General features: G+C 43.4%; 1 protein-coding gene across 27 annotated transcripts in view; it reads right to left on the bottom strand.

Annotated features, from left to right (window-relative positions):
• Positions 1-15,143: 15,143 nt before the first annotated feature.
• Positions 15,144-27,174, bottom strand: part of WAC (WW domain containing adaptor with coiled-coil) — an 80,335-nt gene continuing 68,304 nt past the window's right edge. For 24 of the 27 annotated variants that reach the window (XM_081560917.1, XM_081560935.1, XM_081560923.1 and 21 more), the window contains 6 exons: positions 26,504-26,626; positions 25,520-25,668; positions 20,509-20,627; positions 19,121-19,307; positions 17,835-17,962; positions 15,144-16,595 (listed from right to left, as the gene is read on the bottom strand). In XM_081560917.1, coding sequence (XP_081417043.1) covers positions 16,526-16,595; positions 17,835-17,962; positions 19,121-19,307; positions 20,509-20,627; positions 25,520-25,668; positions 26,504-26,626 — 776 coding nt within the window. In that variant the 3' untranslated portion in view covers positions 15,144-16,525. The remainder of the gene's footprint in view (positions 16,596-17,834; positions 17,963-19,120; positions 19,308-20,508; positions 20,628-25,519; positions 25,669-26,503; positions 26,627-27,174) is intronic. The other 3 variants (XM_081560924.1, XM_081560930.1, XM_081560925.1) reach the window with 1 other exon arrangement.

The raw sequence follows: 27,174 nt of genomic DNA, 5'->3' as shown, positions 1-27,174 counted from the left end.
TGTCCCCAAGCTGGACTGCAGCCCCACCCAACCCCTGCCCTGGTCACAGAGCTGGTGGCAGAGGTGGGAGGTGGGCATCCTGGAACAGGGAAGTCTCTGTGTGGTGAGACACACGAGTCCATCGCTGTCACATCTAGGGGCCCCGGGGGCATGCGAAGGCCTCAGTGCGAGCACACAAGAGCAGACGCCCAGCCCTGGGCTTCCGGTGTGGAACCCCAGCACCGTGTCCACCTAGAAGCTGCCCTTCTCCCCACAGGACAGGCGCTCAGGCAGCTCCCCGAGGCAGAGGCCCCAGCCTCATGGTCCCCATTGACACTTCAGGACCTTAGTGCCCCCTGAGCAGGAGGCAAAGAGCTGGTGACCACACCTACTTCTGCCAGCCTTCTCCCACAGCCACTCGGCCCTGGACAAGGAGAACCCTCCTGTTTGGCACCCCCAGCCCTTGGCGAAGGGCCTTCACCCCCGAGGTAGGGGCCCAGGCAGCAGCCTCCCCCCACACCACAACCCCACACATCAGGGAGCACCCAGGACCAAGAAAGGGGCCCCCTTCCGCAGAAGGAAAATTGTCCCTCCCAAATATTTATTTGGCACCTGGCAGGGCAGCTGGGGGGCGAAGGTTCAACATAGTTTCCAGCACCTTCTATAAACCTGGGTTATGACAGTGTGGTCAGACTTCACACCTTAGCACTGCTGGCTGGCCCAGCCCCCTCCCCACGGAGAGGAGGTTAGAGGAGCTTATTAACCAGAGGAGGAGGAAAAGGAGGAGGGGTCCCTTGGGTCTAGGGGTGGGAGGAAGGGGGAGAAGGAAAGGGAGGGGGCAGAACAAGGGCCCTGACTTCTATGTGCTCCCTGACTTCCCTTCTACCTGCCTATCTTTTGGGTGGGCCTCTAGAGGCTTCCATACATAGAAGTTGCATGTGACTCCCCCCTCCTCCACGACTCCCGCAGAAGAGGCCTTTCTTTCCTGGAGTCCCCATCTCCTTACCGCCCCACCCCCAATCCCTGAGGCCCCCCCGACCATCTGACAAGGCGTGCTTGGTTCCTCCTGAGAAACAGTCAGCTGGTTGGACTCCAGTGGTTGGAGTAGAAGCAAAGAAAAACACAGACTTGGTCTCTTCACCTAAACAGTGAAATCGGGTTTCGTTTAGCCCTTCTTCCAGCCATTGGTGGGCCAGGGAACGCCTGTCTGGTGGCCTTACGATTGGCTCCCCACACCGGAGGGGCTTCGAGAGTGAGGGTCAGGGTCACCAGAGGCACCAAGACAGTGGACGTGAGCTGCATGGCCCCAGGCCTGTGGTCCAAGCGCTGGCCGAGCCTCCGATGGGCCGGGGGAGCTTCGGTCCAGGGCACAGAGAGGAGCGGTCAGCGTTGGAGGAGGCACAGCACCGTCTGCCTTGCCTCCTCTGACCACACGGCTGCCATCCCACCTGGTGTTGGGGTCTGACCACCAGGGGTCCATAAAGGGCTCACGAAACAAAGTGAAGTCGCTCTGTCGTGTCCGACTCTGCGACCCCATGGACTGTAGCCTACCAGGCTCCTCTGTCCACGGGATTTTCCAGGCAAGAATACTGGAGTGGGTTGCCATTTCCTTCTGCAGGAGATCTTCCCAATCCAGGGAGTGAACCCAGGTCTCCCACATTGTAGGCAGGTGCTTTACCGTCTGAGCCACCAGGGAAACCCATGAAACAAAGGTGGGCTTTTCTGGTGTGTGACCTCGTTTGACGTGTTCAGCAGGTCCATGGGGCTTCTTTGTGTCCTTACCCCACTGGGGTCCCTCCACCCCCAGAGGACCTAGGCCCTAATGAGGCCACACCCATGGTTACACCCCTGCCCTCGCCTGCCCAAGACAGAACCCCCTCCCTGGCACCTCCCCTGGCCTTTCCTAGAGGACCCACCCAAGAGGGTGGTCTTTGCTGCTCCCCTGAGCCGCCTGAGGGCCACGAGGACTGAGTAGGGGAAAAGGGGTCTTTCCACCAGATCACAGTGGCCAGTGCTGCAAGCGCCCACAGTGACCCTGGCATTGTCCGCAGCCAGAAACCTCCCTATCGCACTCCTTGATTCTTCCCAGAACTCTGGGGTCACCCTGACCCCTCCCCTCTCACACTGTCACCCGGTCCATCAGGCATCGCAGTTGGCCGCCTTCCTAGTCCTCCCAGAACCCTGTGTCCTGTTTCTGCCAAGCCCTTAGCATCTCAAGCCTGGACCACTGCAGTAGCTCCCAAGAGCCATGCTTCTCCCGCTATACCACCTCCATTCAGCCTGTTCTCAACACACAGCCCTTGAAGATGCCAGCATGATCTGCTCTGACCAAAACCCTCCTGTGGACCTGTTTCACTCGGAGTCAAAGCCAAAGTCCTCACGAGGCCTCCTGGGCCCTCTGTGGTCTGGACCTGGCCACCCACCCAACCTCGTCTCCTGCCAGTCTCCCCTGCTGATCACTCCAGCCACCGCACCCAGGCCTGCTCTACCAGCGGGCCTTCACCACAGCCATTATTCTTCCCGATGTCCCCCCAGATGTGGCCAGCTCATTCGTCCTCCAAACCTCGACTCTGTCACCTGCCAACCATGCTGACCTCCACCACACTATTCAAAATGGCAATAACAGGGGACTTACCTGGCAGTCCAGTGGTTAAGACTCGGGGCTTCCACTGCAGGAGCCATGGGCTCAAACTCATGTCCATCGAGTTGGTGATGCAAGCCAACTATCTCAGCCTCTGTTGCCGCCTTCTTCTGCTGCCCTCAATCTTTCCCAGCATCAGGGTCTTTTCCAGTGAGTCAGCTCTTTGCATCAGGTGGCCAAACTTGAGTTTGAGTTTCCCTGGATGGGAAACTAAGACCTCACATGCCTCTTGGCCCCTCAAAAGTTTTTTAATTAAACAAATCTTTTTAATGGCACTATGTCGCTGCACCAACCATCCATCTGGATGTTCTTACGCTGCTCTGCTTTTGCTTTATTCCTACCACTTATCACCTTCTAACTCACTGTGTAATTTGCTTAAGTATCATTGGGAGGACTGATCCTGAAGCTGAAGCTCCAATACTTTGGCCACCTGATGCGAAGAGCTGACTCATTGGAAGACCCTGATGCTGGGAAAAATCAAAGGCAGCAGAAGAAGGGGGCAACAGAGCATAAGATGGTTGGGTGGCATCACCAACTTGATGGACATGAGTTTGGGCAAACTCTGGGAGATAGTGAAGGACCGGGAAGTCTGGTGTGCTGTAGTCCACCAGGTCACAAAGAGTCGGACACAATTTTAGCAACGGAACAACAATGATGTTTACCATTTAGTGTCTGTTTCCCAGTGGAAGTGCTTATGTTCCACAGGTCAGGGAATTTTGAGTTCAGTGATGTGTCCCAAATACCTGGGACATTTTCTGGCATATGAGAAGCAGCTCAATATTTCCTCATGAATGGGCAAGAAGAATGTCACCCTTTACCAACAGATGTCACAGCTTGTATGTGGGCCCTGAAGCCACCCTGCTGGTGTTGCCGAACCTTCCAGAGCCCACCGTGAGAACACTCCTTTCTGCTAACTCGTGGGTGTGTCTGACTCTCAGCAGTGCTTCACAACTGGGGTTAAACTGGTATCACCGATTTAAGCCAAAGATGGAAGAAAATATGAAAAAGGGCAGGAGGGCTGCTGGAGGTAGCCTCTTTGATGTAGTTCCATGTCAGAGCAAGTGATGAGTAGGAGGCATTCTGGTCTCATTCACAGACCTGGTCTAACCCCCAACCACACATCAATCACTACCTGGGCAGGTGAATGACAAGAGACATGCAATGCCCAGAGCAGTCACTTACGCAAAAATAACTAACTAGCTCAGTTTGCCAATCCCCATCATGCTTTCTCATTACAGGATGGTAAAAATGAAGACCTGATTGAGGATGAAACAAATGCACACATTCCTGGTTTGAATGGAACCTCCAAGCTGAGTCTCAGCTTGTCCACAATATCCTCTCGAAACGCAGCCACCTTAGTTTCTTCATCTTCCAATCCAGACCCTCTTGAGAACAGAAAACCTAGCCCTAAACCACACTGTGAGTTTCTTGCAAGCCAGGACCCTCGTGCCCCTGGTCTAAGGCATTAAGTGTTCCTGGTTGTTGAGCTAGACTCTGGTGTCCTTGCCTGTGATCTAGCCATTATTCCTAGTTCATCTGGGCTCCCAACCCCAAGGACCGGTCCTGCCATCAGCCCCTGGCTGGCATCTTTCTGTATAAAGAGATCACTCTCCACTTTGGGCTGCTGTCCCCCTGGACTCCCGACCTGCCCCACCCACCTGCTGGCACTCTCATCAAATGACCCCCTTTTCCCTCCCTCTCCTCCTGTTTCCAGTTAGCGCAGTTTCTTTCTCCTCCAAACCAGTCTCCAGCCCAGGGGTACTGGCACATTTGACAGTCAAGCTCACTTTTGTGATTAGAGTGGGTGGTAGGTGAATAGAACCTGAACCCACCAGCCACAGCCTTTGGATTTATCGGGGTAGATAGAGAGGGTAGGCAGCCGGCTTCTGGCAATACCACATCCTTTCTGCAGGTTCCATGTTGCTCAGATAAATTTTCTCCTTTGTTCCCAGGCTCTACCCCAATCTGTTCATCTCCAAGTGAACAGCTAAGTGGTTTGTCCATCAGGGCACCAGAATAGTGCCCTCAAGGGTGTTTTCCAGCTCTGAAAACTCCAATCCTATGATTTAAACACCAAACAGTAAACTTACAGTCAAAGAAATAGCCAAAAAACAACAAAGAAACTGCTGCATATAAGGCAAGCATCTCAATGGAGGCAAATTTGAGCTATTGTGGGCATTGTTTACCATTCCAACAGGTCCAGAACCATCAGATCCAATGGGAGGAGGAGAGCTCAGATAAGGGCGAGAGAATTTACCACAGCTGTGATTGCTTCCAGCTAAGAGGTAGAGGGTTCACCCATTCAATCAACCTTTATTAAGCACGTACATGCCAGGTCCTATTCTAGGGGCTGGGGACCCTGCAGGAAACAGACACACACAAGCCCTGCCTCTGTGGAGTTTATTCCTCAAGCGGAGGGAATGAAGCCACAAATACACAAAAACTCAATCTCTCTGAGGTTGCACAGTCCTGCGCTGAACACGTGGTTTTGGATCACAGACTTCTCATTTCAAGGGCTTCTCTCATTGTGGAGCACAGGCTCTAGAATGCAGGCTCAGGAGTTGACGCCCACGGACTTTGTTGCCCTGCGGCATGTGGGATCTTCCCCGGCCAGGAATCAAATCTGTGTCCCCTGCACTGACAGGCAAGTCTTAACCACTGGACCACCAGGGAAGTCCGAGAGCCTGGATTTGAATTCAGTGAGTCAGACTCCCAGGGAGTGTTCACCCAATATCCTCCCAGAAGAAGTGTGTTCATTAAGATAAATTCCTGTCTCTTCAGTGTCTGCTCACAGTTCTAGCAGCTATTTGAAAGCATAGTGACCTTCTCTCTCACCCCAGCCCTCAAGTCCAGGGAGCTTCTTGCCTGCTTGGCCAACATGCCTGAATGTAGCCCAACGCTGCCACCTAGTGTCACCAGCAGGGCAGCCCAGCCCGCAGCAAACTGAAATCTACTAGCACTGCTGTGGGCTTTCCTGGTGGCTCAGGTGGTAAAGAATCTGCCTTGCAATGCGGAAACCTAGGTTCGATCCTGGGTTGGGAAGATCCCCTGGAGGAGGGCATGGCAACCCTCTTCAGTATTCTTGCCTGGAGAATCCCCGTGGAATGGACAGAGGAGTCTGGCGGGCTGCAGTCTATGGGGTCCCAAAGTGTCGGACACGACTGAGTGTCTAAGAAAATCCTAAGTTCTGCTGCAGTTTCCCTCCCTTAACCATTTCCTTGGGTGGCTCAGATGGTCAAGAATCTACCTGCAGTGCAAGAGACCCGGGTTCGATCCCTGGGTCAGGAAGATCCGCTGGAGAAGGGATGGCAATCTGCTCCAGTATTCTTGCCTGGAGAATTTCATAGACTGAGGAGCCTGGTTGGCTACAGTCCTGTCCATGGGGTCCCAAAGAGTCTGACATGGCTGAGCGACTGACACTATCACTATCACTGCAAAAGAAGATGCTTGCTGTAAAACTTTCAAGTGTGCTTGTAGAGAACGATTCTGAAAACCGATTTCTACAGGGCAAAGCCAAAGGGGCCCTGATTTGACCCCGGTATGGATATTTCTCTAATTTTCCTTTGCTTCCAAACTCCACTACATTGTATCTGTTCTTATGATACAGTGTTATCCTGATATGTAAGGTAATATCCTTATTTGTGGAAGAGTGTGTAAAGGAAAGTGCTGCAATGTCTACTACTGACTGTCAGATGGTTTAGGGGGAAGGGAGGAGACAGGGTGGTGACGTTGTGTGTGATTAACTCCGGAAGGCAGCACACAGGTGTTCAGTGAACAGTTCTCTTCATGTTTCATAGTTTGCTATTCTTCAAAATAAAAAGTCACAAGCATTACTGGGATGTGTGAGAAGAGGGGCCAAGCACGGTCCCAGTGTCAATATCCAGACTCAGCCCTTCACTGCTCACCTGAAACTATCACAATACTGTTCATCGGCTATACCCCAATAGAAAATAGTTTACTACAACAACAAAAAAGCCTGGTGGTCAGCCCTCTTGTACTACCTGAATGAGAGACAGTCCATAGAGATCATGAAGTCACACACAGAGGGAGCTGGACTTCAGATGACTTTATGAAGCTGACTATCTTATTGCATGCTGCATGCTAAGTTGCTTCCGTCGTGTCTGACTCTTTGTGACCCCATGGACTGTAGCCCAACCAGGCTCCACCGTCCATCCGATACTACCAGGCAAGAATACTGGAGTGGGTTGCCATGTCCTTCTCCAGGGATCTTCCTGACCCAGGGATTGAACCTGTGTCTTATGTCTCCTGCATTGGCAGGTGGGTTCTTTACCACTAGTGCCACCTGGGAAGTCCCGACAGTCTTATTAAAGATCACACTTTTATGTGTCAGATACTTTATTTTCCTTTTTAAAAATTTTTCTTATGATTGATCTCTGTCACAGTTAGTTGATGTCATATCCTAATTTATCCATTTCCAATGATGACATTTGTAATTCAATAATAAAAATATAGGTATATGCTGTATTAAAAAAAAATCCAGACTCAGGAATGTGGACCATGTGTGTCCTTGTGTGGGTCTCCTTGGGGCCTGCGTGCTGCTTATGGACAAATCAGATCCTGGGGGGCTGGATTCCAGCCAATGAAAATGAGTGACTTTCCCTGCTGGATAAGCTTGGTGGCTCCAACCAAACAGAATACGGTAAACCTTACCTGGCGTTACAGACAGAGGTGAGGGACATGAGTGAGGGTTAGGAAGCAGAGAGGATGCAGGGGGAGGACCCCACTGGGAAGCACCAGCCTGGCTTGAGTCCAGGTTCCCTCTTTCTTGGTTGTTACCTGTGTGTTGCTGCATGCCCTCCAAACGCTCACTTTCCCTTCTCCATCCAGATGACATTCCTCTTCTGTTTCACCCGAGAGCAGGAGAGGAGTCAGAAACAACACGGAAAGTAACAACGGAGACTCTGGGAAGGGCTCCACAGTGGAGGCTGAGCCCTTCTCCCGGGGGGCTGGGGGCACAGGGGACATGGGCATGGAGGGAGGAGAATTCTCCCAGAGCCTGATGGGAGCACGCGAGCTGGAGGCTGTATCACCCCTGAAGTTTATCACTCGCATCACCCAAACATTCTTGCTGTGGACAAACACTGAGCTAAAGTAAATGGATAAAAAAAAAAAAAAGTGCAACTCTGCATAATTGGAAGCAGCATCGAAGGGGGGACACAAAGGCAGTGAAAGCATGGAGGCCTAACCCTTGGGCTGCCAGGGAATAGTTCTAGAGGGCTTTATAAGCAAGCCTCTATGTCCCAATCCACATCCCTTTTCCTTTTCCCGAGGCCTGCTGTTGTTGTTGTTGTTATTGTTGTTGAATTGCTCGGTTGTGTCTGACTCATGGCGAACTATAGCCTGCCAGGCTCCTCTGCCCATGGGATTTCCCAGGCAAGAACCCTGCAGTGGATTGCCATTCCTTCTCCAGGGGATTTTCCAGACCTAGGGATCGAACCCTTATCTCCTGCACTGGCAGGCAGATTCTTCACCACTGAGCCACCAGGGTCCGCGGTGCGCTTTACCTAAGGTCACTGATGGAGACTGTGAAAGCCCTCGCTGATCGAGTCCAGCCTCTCTCTTCCTCACGTGGCTGGTCCTGGTTGAGAGAGGGTCTGGTGGGGCTGCCTGCCCACTGCCCTCCCTCTGGTTGTGTCCAGGGCAGAGGTGACTGGCCAGGGGACTTGTCCATGTATTTGTTAACTGGACATCGTCTATGGCAATAATGCTAGTCAATCAGTGCACTAATGACTGCTTACAATAGGTCTGGGGGAGTGAAGCCTGGTTTGAGGGTTAGCCCATTTTCATGTGTCAATATTATCACTGTGGCCAATTTCGAGTGGCTGATAGAAAGTCATTAAACATGGAGTTGGGAATAAATGGGCATCATTGCACAGTCAGCACCCTTGAGCTTGGCTTCAGCATGTCACAACAAGCACAGCAGTATTTCCCAAACAGGACTGAAAGTGACAGAGGTGATAAAAAGTCTTTCTTTGTGAATGAGATTGTATGGGACTGCTTCCGGTGTGGTGTCACTGAGCCCTGATGTAACATGGAGCCTGACATGCTATCCTATTCTCCTTCTTCACATCTCAGCTCTAAGAGCTCATCGTAAGGGAGGCATTTCCAGGCTCCGTGATGTAAAGCCCCTCACCTCTCTCCCTCGTGGGTCTCTAATCTATTACCTTGTTTTGGTTCCTTCATAGCAACTATTTCTGTAGGTATTAAGCATTTTGTCACTGCAGATGGTGACTGCAGCCATGAAATTAAAAGACGCTTACTCCTTGGAAGGAAAGTTATGACCAACCTAGACAGCATATTAAAAAGCAGAGACATTATTTTGCCAACAAAGGTCTGTCTAGTGAAGGCTATGGTTTTTCCAGTAGTCATGTATGGATGTGAGCGTTGGACTATAAAGAAAGCTGAGTGCCGAAGAATTGATGCTTTTGAACTGTGGTGTTGGAGAAGACTCTTGAGAGTCCCTTGGACTGCAAAGAGATCCAACCAGTCCATCCTAAAGGAGATCAGTCCTGGGTGTTCATTGGAAGGACTGATGTTAAAGCTGAAACTCCAGTATTTTGGCCACCTGATGTAAAGAGCTGACTCATTTGAAAAGACCCTGATGCTGGGAAAGATTGAGGGCAGGAGGAGAAGGGGACGACAGAGGATGAGATGGCTGGATGGCATTGCCGACTCGATGGACATGGGTTTGGGTGGACTCTGGGAGTTGGTGATGGACAGGGAGGCCTGGCGTGCTGTGGTTCATGGGATCGCAAAGAATCAGACACGACTGAGCGACTGAAATGAACTGAAGCATTTTGTATTGAATTCTAAATTTTCTGTGCGTTTCTATTTGCAATCTGCTTATGCCTTCTTCATTGCCTTCCCTGGAGCAAGCACTTGACCCGCCCAGTATAGAGCACATTTCTACAGATGGGTCTCCAAGTTGTCTCCCTGCTAAGAAAACTTGTCTTTCCTCCCATTTTCTTATTCCGACATCACCTGACCATCATCTGGGGCCCAGCCCCTCAATTGCTCCCACCATCTTCTCCCTTCACTTTTTGGTTAGATCTGGTCAGTTATTGCTTTCTTTGAGGTCTCTGACCCTGGTTTGTTTGGGAGTGTCTGGTGTTCTTATATTTGAACAACTCACTAACTGTTAACACTTGGGTCACTTTTTCTCAAACACTGTTTAGAACGTCATAAACGAGTGCTCCATGACTTCCTGTCAGGAAACCGTACTGGAATTGGCACCCTTTCTCTCCATTCTGCTAGTGAGGTCAGAGGCAAGTTGGTTATTTGCTTCTTTGCGCTCAAGCCCGTTTCTCCCATGTCTTCCTGTCTCAGGGCTGCAGAGCGTTGTGTGTGCCAGACTCTCTTGCTTCTGTGAAAACTCTGCTCTGAAGCAGGGCAGGTGGGGAAGTGGGGTTTCTCCCACCCTGTTCGGTTGGCATCTTAGTCAGGGGACTCAGGTTTTCCTGGGCAGGAGCTGCCCCTCTGAGTATCCTCCTGGGTCTCTGCCTTGCTGGTTCCCCTAGTCAGGCCTGCCTTGGTTTATCCTCCACCAGTTCCACATTCCCGCCTTTGGAAACACCCAGGGTGACTTCTTTATGACTGGACCCTAAGTAAGGGGTGACTAGATGTGCTGACCTCCACCCACATTTTCTACCTTCATTTCTCTCCAGCCATCACCTTTCAAAGATTATAGAACAGGTTTGTGCTTTGTTCATTGTTTTGATGTTTGTGGAGGCATATTTTGGCTCTTCAGATACTTCGGTTAAGCACTGGGGGATACTTTATCAGCTATTTTATCCTATAATTCCATTGTCATGTGTTTTACGTAGTATCTTTGGCACACTTGTGCTTGTGAAACAGGTAAAGAGACATGGATGGAGCCGGAGATTCTGTATTCCCATTTTACAACTTAGAACTTCTCCAACCACAGAAGTGCCTTCTGCTTATCACTTTAACAATTTTAGCTCATAAACATGATAAATGTCAAGGTATCAAAGTGGAAAAACAAAAAAGTGAAATCTAAGGAAGTGGCTTGTTGACTTGATATTTCAGAATGACTGCTCAAGCTCTCCTCTTTAATCACGAATTTTTAAAAAATAAAAAAGGAATGCATTATGCTTAAATATTAAATACAAATTTGAGCAACCCTAGAAAGCAAATATGTAAGTTGTATATTTCATTCATTCATGTAAAAACACTTGAGCACCTTCTAGATGCCGATTTTTCTAGGTGATGGGAATACACAATACAAGAAAACTTGTTCCTGCATCCTGCCTTTTTCACTAAGGTAAAAACCCTAAACTACCTAAATAGGATGAGAAAACTTACTATCTTCACACACCCACATATGCTGGTCAAACTGGGCAGTTAAACAGTAGGCACATTAAAACAGGAAAAAGATGCCCACTTATGAAGTTCAGTTGAGTCCCTCAGTCATGTCTGACTCTTTGCAACCCCATAGCCTGCAGCACGCCAGGCTTCCCTGTCCATCACCAATTCCTGGAGTTGGAGTTATGAAGTACGTGCATACTAAGTCACTTCAGTCGTGTCTGACTCTGCAACCCTATGGACTGTAGCCTGCCAGGCTCCTCTGTCCATGGGATTCTCCAGGCAAGAATACTGGAGTGGGTTGCCATGCCCTCCTCCAGGGGATCTTCCCAACCCAGGGATTGAACCCGTGTCTCTTACGTCTCCTGCACTGGCAGGTGTGCTCTTTAATACTATCACCACCTGGGAAGCCCTTATGAAGTACACCCAGTCACAAAAGCAGGGAATTCTCATATCCCAGTTGTTTCCCTCTAGGATTCTTGTTCAGTTGCTAAGTCGTGTCTGACTCTTTACGACCTACGGACTGCAGCATGCCAGGCTTCCCCGTCCTTCACAATCTCCTGAAGTTTGCTCAGACTCCTATTTTTGAATAGGTGATGCTATCCAACCATCTCATCCTGTTGCCTCCTTCTCCTCTTACCCTCAATCTTTCCCAGCATCAGTGCCTTCTAGGATAGGTAAGTAAGTGAAGTCGCTTAGTCGTGTCCGACTCTTTGCGACCCCATGGACTGTAGCCTACCAGGCTCCTCCGTCCATGGGATTTTCCAGGAAAGAGTACTGGAATGGATTGCCATTTCCTTCTCCAGGGGATCTTCCCAACCCAGGGATCGAACCCGGGTCTCCCACATTGCAGGCAGACACTTTGCAGTCTGAGCTACCGTGGCGCATATACCTGTACCTTCTAGGATAGGTATATGTAATAAGGACATTTTTCTACCAGCGACACATCTTAGAACATAGTAGGTCTACACCCATCCTAAAAGTTATAAGCATCCGGTTGGAAGTCAAGGCATCATCTAAACCAAACAAATGGGCCCATCAAGGCTTCCTACACCTTGTGAAACCTGGACCCAGTCCCCAACCACATCAGTCATGCAGTCATGCCCTGCAGCAAAAACAGTTCCTGTCGGTCCATCTCCCTGTGCTTATCACATCAGAAAGAGCAGCTTGCTTCTCAGGGGGTTCTTTACTCCTCGAATGTATTTACAGGAGGCTCTGATTATTACTGATTCAGTTGACTGATCATTTGAGAGACATTTCATAACACTAGCAATTAAGATGGGTTTGGAGTTAGGTTTTGATAACCAAGTCAATAGTGATTTCTTAGAAAAGAAGAAAAAAAGCTAGTTGCTGTTCTTGTCTCTCAAAGTGAGGATCAAAATCACAACTTGAAGAAAAAAAACTCAGTAATCTTTGTCTTCTTAAATTGACTCTGTCCATAGCCCTTTAACACTCATAATTCATTCAACTAATATTTATGGAGTGCTTACTCTGTACAAGACATTTTCGAACAAAACTACATGCAGGCTTAGGGATACTGATTTGGATGGCGGGGTGGCGGGCAGTCAGGGCAGGCCTCTGAGATGAGACTGACTGGGCAGCCAGCTATACTGGCCTCTCTGGGATCAGAGCTTCCTGGACAGAGGAAGAGAAAACCACGAGGTTGGGGGAAAAGGGGCACTGCAGCCAACAAGGGAGAAACAGCACAGAAACCTGACATGAGATCATGGTGATATTCTGCGGTTTGAACATGTAAGCCAAAGGAGTTTTGGATTTTGTTCTGAGTATGACAGCCTGTGCACATTTGTGTGTGTGTGTGGCAGGCATTAGAAGCAAGATGAAAAGGCAGGAGGGTGAGGTTGCCTCTGGCTTAGGGGATTGAGGACTGGGCTGGAGTGGGAAACCTCAGGGCAGGGAGTTCTCAGGTGTCAAGCACACTATGAAGGCAGACCTTGTGGTTCCTGGTGATGGGTAAGCACATGCTATTGGAGAAAAAATATTTGGGTCTTGAGCAAGTGGGGAAACCATGCTGTCAGCTACTGAGAATGGGAAGAGTGGAGGATGAAAGATACCCCCCGTTCCTGCCCTTTCTTTTAAGAAAACTTGCCATGTTAAGGCAAGAATTAAACTAACTTACTGGGAGCTCAAGAAGAGCCGAGGGCTGGAGATAACCTGGGTGAAATCGACCGAACAGTGTGATTCTCTAGGTGGACTGCATTTTGAGGGCACTACCCAAGTTCAGAATCAGGGAAAAAGAGTACAGCAAATCAGAACAGGATCTAAAGAATCTCCACTTTAAGCCAAATTTTTCATTAAAATAATTTGATTAAGAAATTATATGAAACATGACTGGAACACAACCACTATTAAGAATTTTGTAGTAACCTGGTATTTTAAGTATTTTTCCTCAAGTGCATAATTTATGCACTTTGACTTTCAAAACAGACTGTTCTGAAATAACTCCACAATATAGTCAAAACATATTTATTACTTTTCAGTGTCATTTTGTACACTCCAGTACAAATACAAGAATATAGCCATATTTACAGTTATTGAAAAGAAATCCGTATATTCAAACCCCACATCTAAATACAGTAGCTTTAAGTCCTGAACTACAATAGTTCTGGTTTGCAGTGAATGACTTTGCCCCTTGCCCCCTCCCCTTTGAAATAATCCCTTAAAGGTTGGGTTTAAAGAGAACAGATTGTTTCTGACATGGGTTAACAATTAATTCTTTGCAAAGTGTTAAGCACCTCCTTTCCAAGATTTTACAATTATGAAGCAGATATATAAAATCTGGAAGATAAAAATCACTCATTTGGGCTACTAAACGCAGCATAATGTCTTAAAAAAAAGGCTGACACAGAGTTTTCAGTGTGCTTGAAGTCTGGCGGTACAGCCCAAGTTATCAAATTAAAGGTTAGTCAAATTAGTTAAGCAGAAAACAAAGGGAAAAATAGGAGGCTGGCTCTTCAAGGCTAAGACTTTCAAACAGACCCACCTTCACAGAATATTTTTACATCACTTTTTAAGGTTTGAATGTAATACTACTAATGTCCCTTTTAAAATAAAACCCTGAGGTTTCCTAGGGGCAATTTGTATCTCTATTCTCAAATTCTCTGAACCAGGTGTCCACAAAATGAGATACATGCTCACAGCCATGGCAACAGGACAACTAAAGAATATTCTGGGGGGTATAATATCTATTTTAATAAATATCCCCTGGTTACCTCAAGGTTAGTAGCTGGACACCAAGTCTGTATTAGTATTAAAGTGCAGTATTTAAAATAATTCACTACAGAACAAGTGAATCAAATATTGTAAAAATATTTCCACAAAATTTTTAACTGTTTAAAAATTCATGGGGAAATTTCAAATTAGGCATCCTCATATATATATATACACATATATAGATATATGTATATATATGTAAGCAATTCTTAATTTAGGGATAAAAACACTTTTTAAAAGTCCAAAGAATAAGGTGATACAGATTAATAAACAGTTAGCAAATTAAACTCAAAGTTACCTTAAACCACAAGTCAAGCTGCCATCTGATGGGGAAATACCTGCCTACCCCATCATCTTTCCAGAAAAGACGCAGGACTACATCATTAAGGGTTCTAACTTAACAGAGCTCTTCCGAGTTTCATGTACATGCACTAATCAAGCCCAGCAAATATTAACAATCTCACAAGTATTAACATTTCATGACGATATAATTTATGACATTTGTCTTTTCTTACATTTTATCCTCAAGTTACAATAAAAAAAATTCAGTTTCCAGTATGATCTTAATTTTTAATTACACTGGAATATTTTTGTATTTAGAAAATATCAACCATACTATCACAGTTTACCTTTTTAAATGTATTGAGAAGTCTGAGCATTATCTTCTATACTTTAAATATGCTTAAAGCACAAGAGCATTTTGAATTTTTGCATTCCAGAATGTAGCAACAATGTCTAACATCACAAAATAAGCCCTTGGTGCTGGCAGTTCTGAAAGCACATGAATGCATCTGCCTCAACAGGAGAAAAAGTCTCTAAATCGGATAAGATTTTGAATTAGGAGATTTTTCTGCATAAAGAAACCCTCGTGATCTGATTTAATACTGGCAGTGTCATGCTAAGGCCACGTGACCAATATTTTAGCAAAGAAAAAAAAAAGCCAAGGTAATTTTATAGTAGCAATAGTTTCTTTTTTTATTTTAATATACTTTAGGAAACAATATACAAAGCTGAGCTTTCCCACCGTCTCCAGGTAACAGCAGGAAGCTCCAATTACACAAATTTAGCGTTTTGTGATGGCTAAGAACAGCAGTCAGCACCAGACTTGAACAGTTAGCTACAACACAAACATCCTTCAAAATGAAATGTCATAATAGCAAGACAGGTAAACCAGGGTTTTAACAAATGACAACCACTTGGGAAGTGACTTAATTGTTCTTGTTGAATTTCTTATTTCATTAAATAGTCTTATACACATTTTCCTGTTAATATGCTTTAAACAAAACCTCCCTTAAGGAATTATTTCAATGAAGTATAAATGTTCAACAAGAATAGTTCTGATAAAGAATCCCCAGGTAGTTCAAATTCTAATATGCATTGACCGAAGGTAAAGAAAAATAACAATTTTTGTTTCTTTTAACATGTTTATTACAACAGATACAATTCACATCTGACTAGCTTTGTTTCCTTCTCCCCTCCCACAACCATGTTCATTGGGCCATTTCCTCATATTTGAGCAATCAATGTACTTTCAGCACACATGCCCAGCAGTACTTTAAGTCCATTCTTACAGGGTGCAAATGGATTTCAATAATTTATACAAACAAGTGGGTTATGCTCAATCACTGCAATTTTAAGCTACTGTACACAGGAATGAAAAGGTTATAGAAAAGTGCCATAGCAACAGTGCCTTAAGAAAGGAGAAAAAGAGGAGCCTTAAAAAATGGATAAAATCAGATCAAGGATTTCAGAGGGAAATGGAACACACGGGAAATGAAAAACATTTCTCTGCAAAACAAATGGAGAAGCACTGCTCTTGATCAGGTGCAAGTGTGGAAACAGTTGTTTCATGATATTTAGTACACTGCCCATGTGGTTCAAAATCGCATCCTTAGACACAGATCGCCTGGCGCTTGCACTGAATTTTTGAAAATGCAAGATTTCTGAATGATAAATTAACCCCCCAAATTTTTCTTTAAAAAAGCTAATTTTGCAGACAGGTTTACATGTAAAAGGCTAGGTATTTAGCCACCTCAGCATTGATTAGTTTTGGATGTCTAAGCTCTGTTACACATGGCTTCCCATGGCTTCACTCTACAAAACATATTTACAACGTGAAGAATACATCTACAAGAAATCTACATTTCAAGGGTTTTACAAATCAATCTTGTATCTTTCCCCTGAATTGAATCTCACAGACCCCGACCCCTTGTCATTTCCTTTGCCCAGCTTAACGGTCCAAAGTCTACTTAAATGCAGCTCAAAAATGTTAAGACTGGGCGACAGATTTACAGTTCCTGTTCTCAACACCATGTGCAATTATTCACATCTTCACACCATGAAGGAATTCTGATTTTTTAGCTTTTCGAGTTCCTTAATTTGTTGTCTCAAAAATAGTATCCTGAAAAATAAAAGACGGCATTAGAGCCCATGCAGTCATTATAAATTTTATAGAAAAAACAAACTTTTAACTATAAAAATAGCTTTACAAAGAAAATGAGTAACTACTAGCTATGATGAAGTAATTTAAAATTGTTCAGTCTAGTTAGGACAAAATAACCATTTGAAAATATGACAAATATTAAAGTACTGGGATGACACAATATTTTCTAGTTTTCTAACCCTTTCTCAATAATCACGAAGAAAAATTCTCAATATAAATGTAGGTTCATAAAAATGGAGCAAAGTCCAGCTGACACACATATTTAAAACAAAATATAAAAACACAAATTCCACAGGCTAACTAGATTTTCATGAACTTTGTTAACGCTATTCCTCTTCTGACCCCTCTTCTGTGAACTGTGACAATTACTGCTTGATATATGGTCAAACGTGGTTTGTGATATGTGACTGCGTTTCAGTAGCTGCAGTAAAGAGTATCATCTATCGAACAATCCAAAGTAAGGTTTTACATATGTAAAACCTTTACTTTTGGAGCAATCCTCGAGTAAAAAAATCCCAACTGATATTCAAGAAGTGTTTCCAGACTTTTTAGTCGTTGAAAGGTTAGGTAAAAACTCACTTTCCCAAGTTTACCGTAAACCATGACTTGGTATTTGTGGTTTCACGACAAGATTACGTCTGACCCAGTGACTCAACACAGACAGGATATGAAGCCACTGAAACTGTGTCCTCAATTTTGTAACAGGCATTGAAAAAAGGAAAAAAAACAACAACCCTATACTATTTAACACAATATAGAAATCCTACTTGAATAAAATACTACATCCTAAGAAACACAAGACAGAGAGTTAAGGTGAAAACAATTAAAGAAAGCACATATACATCATTAAACTTCCTTGACAACTAAACTCTTCAAGGACAAAGTAATCAGTAGTTTGAATGTCAACTGAAATATCTACCCTCAGTAAGGGAGCACTGCTCTCAACCAGAGGACTCCTGGTAACTAGTCGCTGTCAACATCTCACTTTTTAAATAAAACATTACAAGTACCTTATGTAGTCATTATCCGAGAAAAAAAGTTTAATAATAAAAGCATTTATACCACAGGTTAAGAGAAATAAAATCTAGATGCCACTACCATTCGTCAGGAATATTACTAAATTATGAAACAGTTCACAGTATTATGGAATGTGGTATATCAAAGAGAACTTTAAATTTACTTCAGTGAAAAGCTTACCTCTGCTCTCGCAAAGTTGCTTGAATTTCACATACTCGGACTAAGGATCTTAAATTTTTTAATTCAGTACAAATTTCTGACATATGAACGCTTCCCATGTTATGGGCTTCTTCTCGCAATCTTGATGCCTATAAAAGAAATGAAAATCTCATGAAATGTATGTCACATTCACATACAAAAATAAAGAGTGTAACTTTATATCAAGATTATAGAATAAATCCTTTCTTTTAAATCCACAAAAATGCTCATGAATCTGGGGGTGGTGCTGCGGGGAATGATTTTTTTAAAAAAATTAATGGTGAAATGTATTCCTTTAAGATTTCCCCCCTCAGGCTTCTTGAGAAGAAAGTATTTTCAGTCTCATGGTAGTACAGCACTAACATAGAAGGACTCATGATTTGTGGTTAATAAAAAATGCTGGATCAGCCAAAGTGAAGTTCAGGTATAACACTGATAAAAGAGCCTTACTGTATCCCCGTATCAAGAGATATACAACGCATGAGCATGAGCTTACAGAACATTTCAGATGGTCAGTCACTGATAAAACAAAACAGCCAGTGGCAATAACTGGAATGTGCTAGAGTTGGTCCTTCATCCCGAAGTACAAGTGTTTTCTAACTTTGAGTAGTTAGTTGAATCTTGAACAACAGAGGTTTGCACTGTGCAGGCAGGCCCACTTACACATGGATTTTTTCCAATAATAAACACCCCTGTCCTACACGATCCACAGTTGGCTGATCTGAGGGTGAGGGACTGTGGATATGGAGGGCTGACTATAAACCACACTTGAATTTTTGACTGTGGGGAGAGTCAGTCCCCCTACTCAAGTTGTTCAAGGGTCAACTGTACTAAAAGGATCCGAGTGGCTGCCTGAGTAGGAAAAGCATTTGAGTCGTATCACTCTAGTAATTGAGTGACCTTGGTACAGGATCATTTGGTCTTAAGAGCCTCGTTAGTAAAATGAAAAACTCATGATCTGCACTGGTCAGTAGTTTAAGAAAATGGAAAAAATAAACATATAGCACTTAGCACAGAGCTAAACACTGATCACTTGATAATAGGAGCTATAATGATAATTAAAGTATGTGAAACCACAAAAAGCTACCTCACAAATATCCTGTAAGTACATATCAAATGTTTTACAAACTGACCGCAGACAATATAATGAGAAATTAGTTGTTTTAAAGACTGCTCAAATCCACAGGGTCCGGGTTAGATTTTCTCAAAGTGGAATTGAGCTGCCAGCAAACCACAGGCAGAACACCTGCTGTAACTGTGTGACATACCTGCTTCTCTGCATGATCTGCAGGCCATCCTTGAACATGCTTGATGAGATTTTCATTGAAGTGTGCTGCGAGCGTCGGTGTTAGTGAACATGGAGGTCGGGCAGAGGAGTTCTGTGGTACAACTGCTGTATTTGATGCGTTACTACTAGACGTGTGATTTGGACCAGGTGACGGACTTCTCTGGCTGCTACGGGAAAAGATAACCGAACGTGGAGCATGGTTAAAAGTGGTTTCTAGGTATCCTAAACATTGCCTGTCAATACTTTTCATTAACAGATACCCAAATTCCTAATAACAACTTATTATTTTAATATTAAATAAGTATAATTTAAAATCCAAAGAATACTTATATCATATTCCTAATACACGTATGGAGGTTAAAAGAGCCCTTTGAACAGGAATATCAGGGCTGAATTTAAAATATCTGTACTTGCCCAAACTTGACTGTGACTTTGTATACTATAAACACTACTAAGGATGTGACTAAGCAATGGTCACATTCGAACAGTTGTAGATGTAAGGCACATCAATATAGCTTAAATACATGAAGACACGGAGGGTGAAAAGTACAGAGGTTTTGACTGTTTAAAATCAGAGTAAAGTGCTTAATCAGAGGGTGAAATACTGTGAAGCAAAACAGACATTGTAACTGCCTCACAATGAAGCAGTGGCAATGACGATGAAGTTCAGTGGCAAATAAGACCAAAAATGGGGAACACTCTGAGGTTGCTTATCTTCTTTTCACCTGTATCGTTTGGGCCAGGATTTGGGGATGTGGTGGTGAGAATCAAGAATGTAATACCCCAAGCTGACTTCCTAGCTGCCTCACACCAGACTTTGCTCTGAATGAATTTCAGTTATTTCCAAAAATGAAGTCTCCCAAAAGATGAAGTTTTCATCACTGAGGATATTTAAAATTATACTGCAGCCACTAAAGACTAAAGGATCAGAGTTGAGGCTATCGAGAAAGCCTGACACACACACACACACATCAGCTGGAAAATACTGACCCAAGTTTCAGACGTCAGGTTTTTGGCTTTATCAATAAACTCAAATCTTAAACTGCTATTGGGAAGTTATCGTTTCCAGTGAATGAGGTAGTGTAAAATCACGTGCCTCTAACAAATGAAGTGTCACATATAGTTACTCCCACTATTCCATCAAGCAAAATTCTAAAGAGAGAGCCACTTTCTTCAAAATAACTCAGGATTCACTACTAGAGACAATCTAGTTAAGATTTGCCTTTGTAAATTTTATAATACACAAAACTATGTTAGGCTATCCATGGATTCTTCCAAGATCAAGTTCTAGTATACATATATAATATCCAAATAATATGGTAATATAAGGAAAAAACAGTGCTGTCTCAACATACAACATCAACTTACTTTGAGCGCTGAAGACTTCGAGGAGAGGCAGGTTCATGACCTTGCTGCTTGTCAGCAGTTACAGGCTGCTGTGTGGCCGACTGTGAAACTGGTCCTTGCTTAACTACTGGAGTACTAACCTGGAATGTCAAAATCTGGTGAGACAGGCTTCCACCACATAGACAAACAACAGTGGGAACTAGGTAAGAGCAAAAGTTCTGCCAATGAAAACTTCCCAATTATTTCTGTTCAGTGATTTTTTTAAAGGTAAGAATTATCTTAAATGTTCACAATAAGATTAGTATTGGCGATATAGCCACACTTAATTATGTAAGCTCTTGTCATTTAGGGCCCAAATCCTCAGATCCCTCCAAGTCTAGTTAGTAATCTTGAACAATATAAAATATGGAGATTTAAAGAAGAGGAATCTAATGAGTTTCCAGAGGTCATGTAGTTAGAGAACGTTTTGAGACTTAGATGTCATTTCTTCAAAAAATGGCCCAGGGCCAAACAATTACGTAAGCCAATCAGCTTAAGAAACTAGTTCTCCTGATTTTAAGCCCCATTTTCTTTCCAATATACTGTAACATCTTTTCTGATTTACTATTACTTTTGTATCAATAAATATATTACAACTTATCATACAAAAAAAGCTGCTTAAAATTCAATCATAAATGCAGAGACTGTAGAGACTTGTTTATCAGAGAATGAGCTATGGCCCATATGCAATTTAACTGGAATGGGCTTCAGAGAGATGGCACCCTACAGAGGTAGACCAAGAGGTCCATGGTTGCCACTGTGGACACATATTTTCATACACACGTGACAGAAAACAAGCAGTTTTCAGTGTAAGTCCAAAATATGTACAAAAGCATATTCTTTTATAAAGAACATTTTAATAAGATCTATATAAGATCAAATGTCCACTTACTTTTAAAGACAATTTTAAAGGTTTATAATGCAAAAAACTACAAGCCATCTGCTCACAGGATTTGAAGTGACAATGTTACGATCAACTGTAAATCCAACACTCATGCCACGTGCAGCCATCTTTCACTGTGCTCTTAGAATACCACAAGGTAAGTTATAAGCTCTAAGAATAGGTCTCTTGTGCTAAAACTCACATTTTAACTCTTCTCTCATCAAAATACAAGTAAACAATAAGGAACTACACAGAAAACCAACAACTGTAACTCAAAATTTTAAAACATCAATCTACAACACACACAGAAACATGACTCAAGCAGGGAAGGGATGAGCCAACAGGAAGACCTAAGAGCTGGCCTACCATCCACTTCAAGGCATGTTTCAATACATTTTTATTTTTAGGCTTCTGCTGATGATTTTATTTGAGTAAGGCATTCTTTGCCACGAAAGTGTCAAATAGCCCACTTTTACAGCTTTTAAAACAAATTTCCCTGTATAGTTACCAGTAAGAGTTCAAAAAGAGCTAAAATTCGTACATTTCAACTTCCAAACAGCTCAAGTTTTTCTGGTGGTATGCTACAAAAGCACAGAATGAGGATGACTGGGAACTGCTTATGAATTTGTGAGCAAGAATCAAAGAATGCAGCGTAAAATCCAACAGCATCATCATAAGGTTCTGTTCACAGCCCAGTAAGAACAGAGTCTAGCAACTAACTGTGCTGTGAGAAGCCAACAATGTAAGGTTTTACTTGGACAAACAAGCAATATAGCTTCCTAAAATGGGTTCTATATTCAGAAAGACCTGGCTCTAAAAATGTGACTCGACCATTAAAATCAGACTTAAGAAAGAGTTAACTTTCTGTCAAATGAAGCAAACAGTAGCTGATGTGAAAATTATAAACAAAGCTCTTGCCACGGAAACTGACTCATTTCTATAAAAAAGTATGGGGAAATCACTGGAAAACATGTTCTCTCACACCCTAGAGTCTAAAAATTCTACAAAAATAAGACTCTATCAGTAAACCTTCTTTATCCATGAAGTCAATGAAGAGAGAACACCATCAGTGCAGAGAAGGGGCACCAGTGCAACTCCCTCCTCCAAGCCCTCCATTAGCTGAGATTAACCTGTATCTATTCTCACTCAACTGCCATGCATCCCACCACCACCTCACTCCCAAAACAGGGCTCTTCCTCCATACACAGTCTAGAATACTATGAAACTTGTTTTAACCAAAAGTGTGTTCTTTCCCAATTCCCCTCAGAGGCGATGTACCTTCCAACCAGTTCAGTTCAGCGAACTCTCTGCAACCCCACGCCAGGCTTCCCTGTTCATCACCAACTCCCGGAGCTTGCTCAAACTCATGTCCACCGAGTCAGTAATGCCATCCAACCATCTCATCCTCTGTCGACCCATTCTCTTGCCTTCAATCTTTCCAGCATCAGGTCTTTTCCAAGGAGTCAGTTCTTCGCATCAGGTGGCCAAAGTATTGGAGCTTCAGCATCAGTCCTTCCAATGAGTATTCTGGACTGATTTCCTTTAGGATTAACTGGTTTGATCTCCTTGCAGTCTAAGGGACTCAAGAGTCTTCTCCAACACCACAGTTCAAAGGCATCAATTCTTCAACGCTCAGGTTTCTTTACAGTCCAACTCTCACATCCATACATGACTACCGGAAAAACCACAGTTTTGACTAGACAGACCTTTGACAGCAAAGTAAAATCTCTGCTTTTTAATATGCTGTCTAGGTTAGTCATAGCTTTTCTTCCAAGGAGCAAGCGTCTTTTAATTTCATGGCTGCAATCACCATCTGCAGTGATTCTGGAGCCCAAGAAAATGAAGTCAGCCACTGTTTCCATTGTTTCCCCATCTATTTGCTACGAAGTGACAGGACTAGATGCCATGATCTTAGTATTTTCAATGTTGAGTTTTAAGCCAGCTTATTCACTCTCCTCTCTTACTTTCATCAAGAGGCTCTTTAATTCCTCTTCACTTTCTGCCAGAAAGGTGGTGCCATCTGCATATCTGAGGTTATTGATATTTCTTCTGGCAATCTTGATTCCAGCTTGTGCTTCATCCAGTCCAGCATTTCGCATGATGTACTCTGTGAAATGTACTTATATAAGTTAAACAAGTAGGGTGACAATATACAGCCTTGACGTACTCCTTTCCCAATTTGGAACCAGTCTGTTGTCCCATGTCTGGTTCTAACTGTTGCTTCTTGAACCTGCATACAGATTTCTCAAGAGGCAGGTAAGGTGGTCTGGTAGTCCCATCTCTTGGAAGACTTCCAGTTTGTTGTGATCCACACAGTCAACGGCTTTGGCATAGTCAATAAAGCAGAAGTAGATGTTTTCTGGAATTCTCCTGCTTTTTCTATGATCCAATGGATGTTGGCAATTTGATCTCTGGTTCCTCTGCCTTTTCTAAATCCAGCTTGAACATCTGGAAGTTCTCAGCTCACGAACTGTTGAAGCCTAGTTTGGAGAATTTTGAGCATTACTTTGCTAGCATGTGAGATGAGTGCACCTGTGTGGTAGTTTGAACATTCTTTGGCATTGCCTTTCTTTGGAATTGGAATGGAAATTGACCTTTTCCAGTCCTGTGGCCACTGGTTGAGTTTTCCAAATTTGCTGGCATATTGAATGCAGCACTTTCATAGCATACCGTTTCTGTGCTTTATTGTGCCATCTTTGCATGAAATGTTCTCTTGGTATCTCTTAATTTTTTTGAAGAGATCTCTAGTCTTTACCATTCCATTGCTTCCTTCTATTTCTTTGCATTGATCAATGAGGAAGGCTTTCTTATATCTCCTTGCTGTTCAACTCTACATTCAGATGGATATAGCTTTCCTTTTTCTCCTTCTCCTTTCACTTCTTTTCTCAGCTATTTGTAAGAAGTCCTCAGATAACCATTTTGCCTTTTTGCATTTCTTTTTTCTTTGGGATGTTTTGATCACCACCTTCTGTACAATGTCACAAACCTCTGCCCATAGATCTTAGGCACTCTATCAGATCTAATACCTTGAATCTATTTTGTCACTTCCACTGTATAATCCTAAGGGATTTGATTTAGGTCATACCTGAATGGTCCAGTGGTTTTCCCTACTTCTTCAATTTCAGTCTGAATTTGGTAATAAGGAACTCATGATCTGAGCCACAGTCAGTTCCTGGTCTTGTTTTTGCTGACTGTATAGAGCTTCTCTATCTTTCACTGCAAAGAATATAATCAATCTGATTTCAATATTGACCATCTGGTGATATTCATGTGTAGAGTCATCTCTTGTGTTGTTGGAAGAGAGTGTTTACTAACACCAGTGCGTTTTCTTGGAAAACTCTGCCAGCCTTTGCCCTGCTTCATTCTGCACTCCAAAGTCAAACTTGCCTGTTACTCCAGATATCTCTTGACTTCCTACTTTTGCATTCCAGTCCCCTATAATGAAAAGGACATCATTTTGGTGTCGGTTCTAGAAGGTCTTGTACATCCTCACAGAACCGTTCAACTTCAGCTTCTTTGGCATTAGTGATTGGGCACAGACTTGCATTACTGTGATACTGAATGGTTTGCCTTGGAAACGAGCAGAAATCATTCTGTCATTTATGAGATTGTACCCAAGTACTGTATTTTGGACTCTTGTTGACTATGAGGGCTACTCCATTTCTTCTAAGGGATTCTTGCCCACAGAAGTAGATATAATGGTCATTTGAATTAAATTCATCCATTCCAGTCCATTTTAGTTCACTGATTCTTAAAATGTTGATGTTCAGTCTTGCCATCTCCTGTCTGACCACTTCCAATGTACCTTGATTCATGGACCTAACATTCCAGGTTCCTATGCAATTTCTTTACAGCATCAGATTTTACTTCCATCACCAGTCACATCCACAACCGGGCACTGTTTTTGCTTTGGCTCTGTCTCTTCACTCTTTCTGGAGCTATTTCTCTACTCTTCTCCAATAGTATATTGGGCACCTACCAATCTGGGGAGTTCATTTTTCAGTGTCATATCTTTTTGCCTTTTCATACTGTTCATGGGGTTCTCAAGGCAAGAATACTGAAGTGGTTTGCCATTCCCTTCTCCAGTGGATCATATTTGTCAGAACTTACCTTTGGCTGTGATGAAACAGGAGGAGTACTGATCAAAGGTTTGATGGGGACTGTGTTTGTCTGGGGTGTGCTTATCCTCGGAGACACATACGATCGTGGGGATGATGCGTCAGACGTTAAAGACATTGGAGACTGATTGGATGGTTGGGCTATAAAGAGTAAAATAAATCAGAAACCTCTGTAATTGATGTGGGGCAGATCTTTACAACTCTGCACATGCCCCATAATCCCAAAGAGAACACCTATCTGAAAAAGTCAGCATTTCTCCCCACTGGGGCCACACTGAGCACAGAACCCGTCAGAGGCCAGCCACCCAGTGCAGTCCCCCCTCCAAGTCTGAACACAGTCTCGCCTGGAAAGCTTCCTGATCTCAGTCTTACTTCTTGTCCCCCTCAGATTCCCACCCCATGAGACTACCCAAAGGGTCTCTCAAATCTTTTCACTGCATTGGTTAATCAGCAGTCCTGCTCACTTGAGTAGCTTTCTGCCCTGGGGCTCAGGGATAAATCAAATGACCCTTTTATTTCCCATCTACTCCTTGGTGTCACCTCCACTAGATACTTGCATGGAGAAGACGGTTGGCTAACTCAAGGCAGGACTAAAGTATTTCCATATCCTCTGCTCAAAAATCATCTAACACCAACTAGAACCAAAGTTCAACTCTGAAAACAGATTCAATGATTCACAAAGATTGAGAGCATACCATAGTTTATTTTAGCTTTGGAGTAGGATACCTCATTAATGATTTACATGCTGAATTAAATATATATTACAGATTTGATGGTAACAGCATAAGATAAATGTGAAAAGCCTGTTTCATCTAAAAAGGTAAAGAAAAATACTACTTGTATAAAACAGTGTTAAAAAATCAAAATAAAATTATCATAGCTACTTTTTCTTCAAAGATTAAAAGAAATCTGTTATTAATCCCACCTGCCTGCCTTAAAGACACAACTCTAGAGGTATCTAAAAATACATAAATACCTTGTGTGGAGAGCTGAGCAGCTTGAGAAATCAGAGAAGTTATGTTGAAAGCAGATGGTCCAGCAGTAAGAAACTTGTGAATTATAGACTGCAATGAGGCTTGTGTCACAGCTGCTGTAAGAACTAGAAACACAGTACATCTTAAATTCAAATAAAACACAGCAGCATATGTAGTATTAGTAAAAACTTGAAAATTCAAATAAGAACCCAGAAAAAAAACTGTTTCATACTAGAATTCCCAAATTGAGTCTAGAAGACAGGAATAATACAACAGGTCTAGACATGGGAAATAATCTGAGGCAGAGGCAAAGAAACTGAATGGGCTTATACAATAAAACAGAGTTTCCTTTCCAGTGAAACTTAGGTGTTCAGTTAAAAGAAAACTCCTTGAGACGTTTAAAACAGCAGAGTATTTACTGGAACTTCTGACCATATCAAAAACCTATCCATACATAGGCAAGGTGCTTAGTGCATTACTTGGAATTAACTGGATAAACAGCAGCTGTTTCATGCAACTGCTTTATTAGATAAGCTGAGCACTCAAATCCTACATTAACACCTACCCTCAACAATCTTTCAAAAATGGATATTAAAAAGCTGGGTACTCTGGAATACCATGTATTTTTGAAGCATAAGATCTTTTATTATCAACATTTTCTTAGGCTACGGTT

The sequence above is a fragment of the Giraffa tippelskirchi genome, chromosome 13 (genome assembly GCF_054371585.1).
Source record: "Giraffa tippelskirchi isolate mGirTip1 chromosome 13, T2T-mGirTip1v1.2.pri, whole genome shotgun sequence".
NCBI lineage: Eukaryota > Metazoa > Chordata > Mammalia > Artiodactyla > Giraffidae > Giraffa > Giraffa tippelskirchi.
Note: the sequence above shows the minus strand (reverse complement) of the source record. Positions and strands in the feature narration are given on the sequence as shown.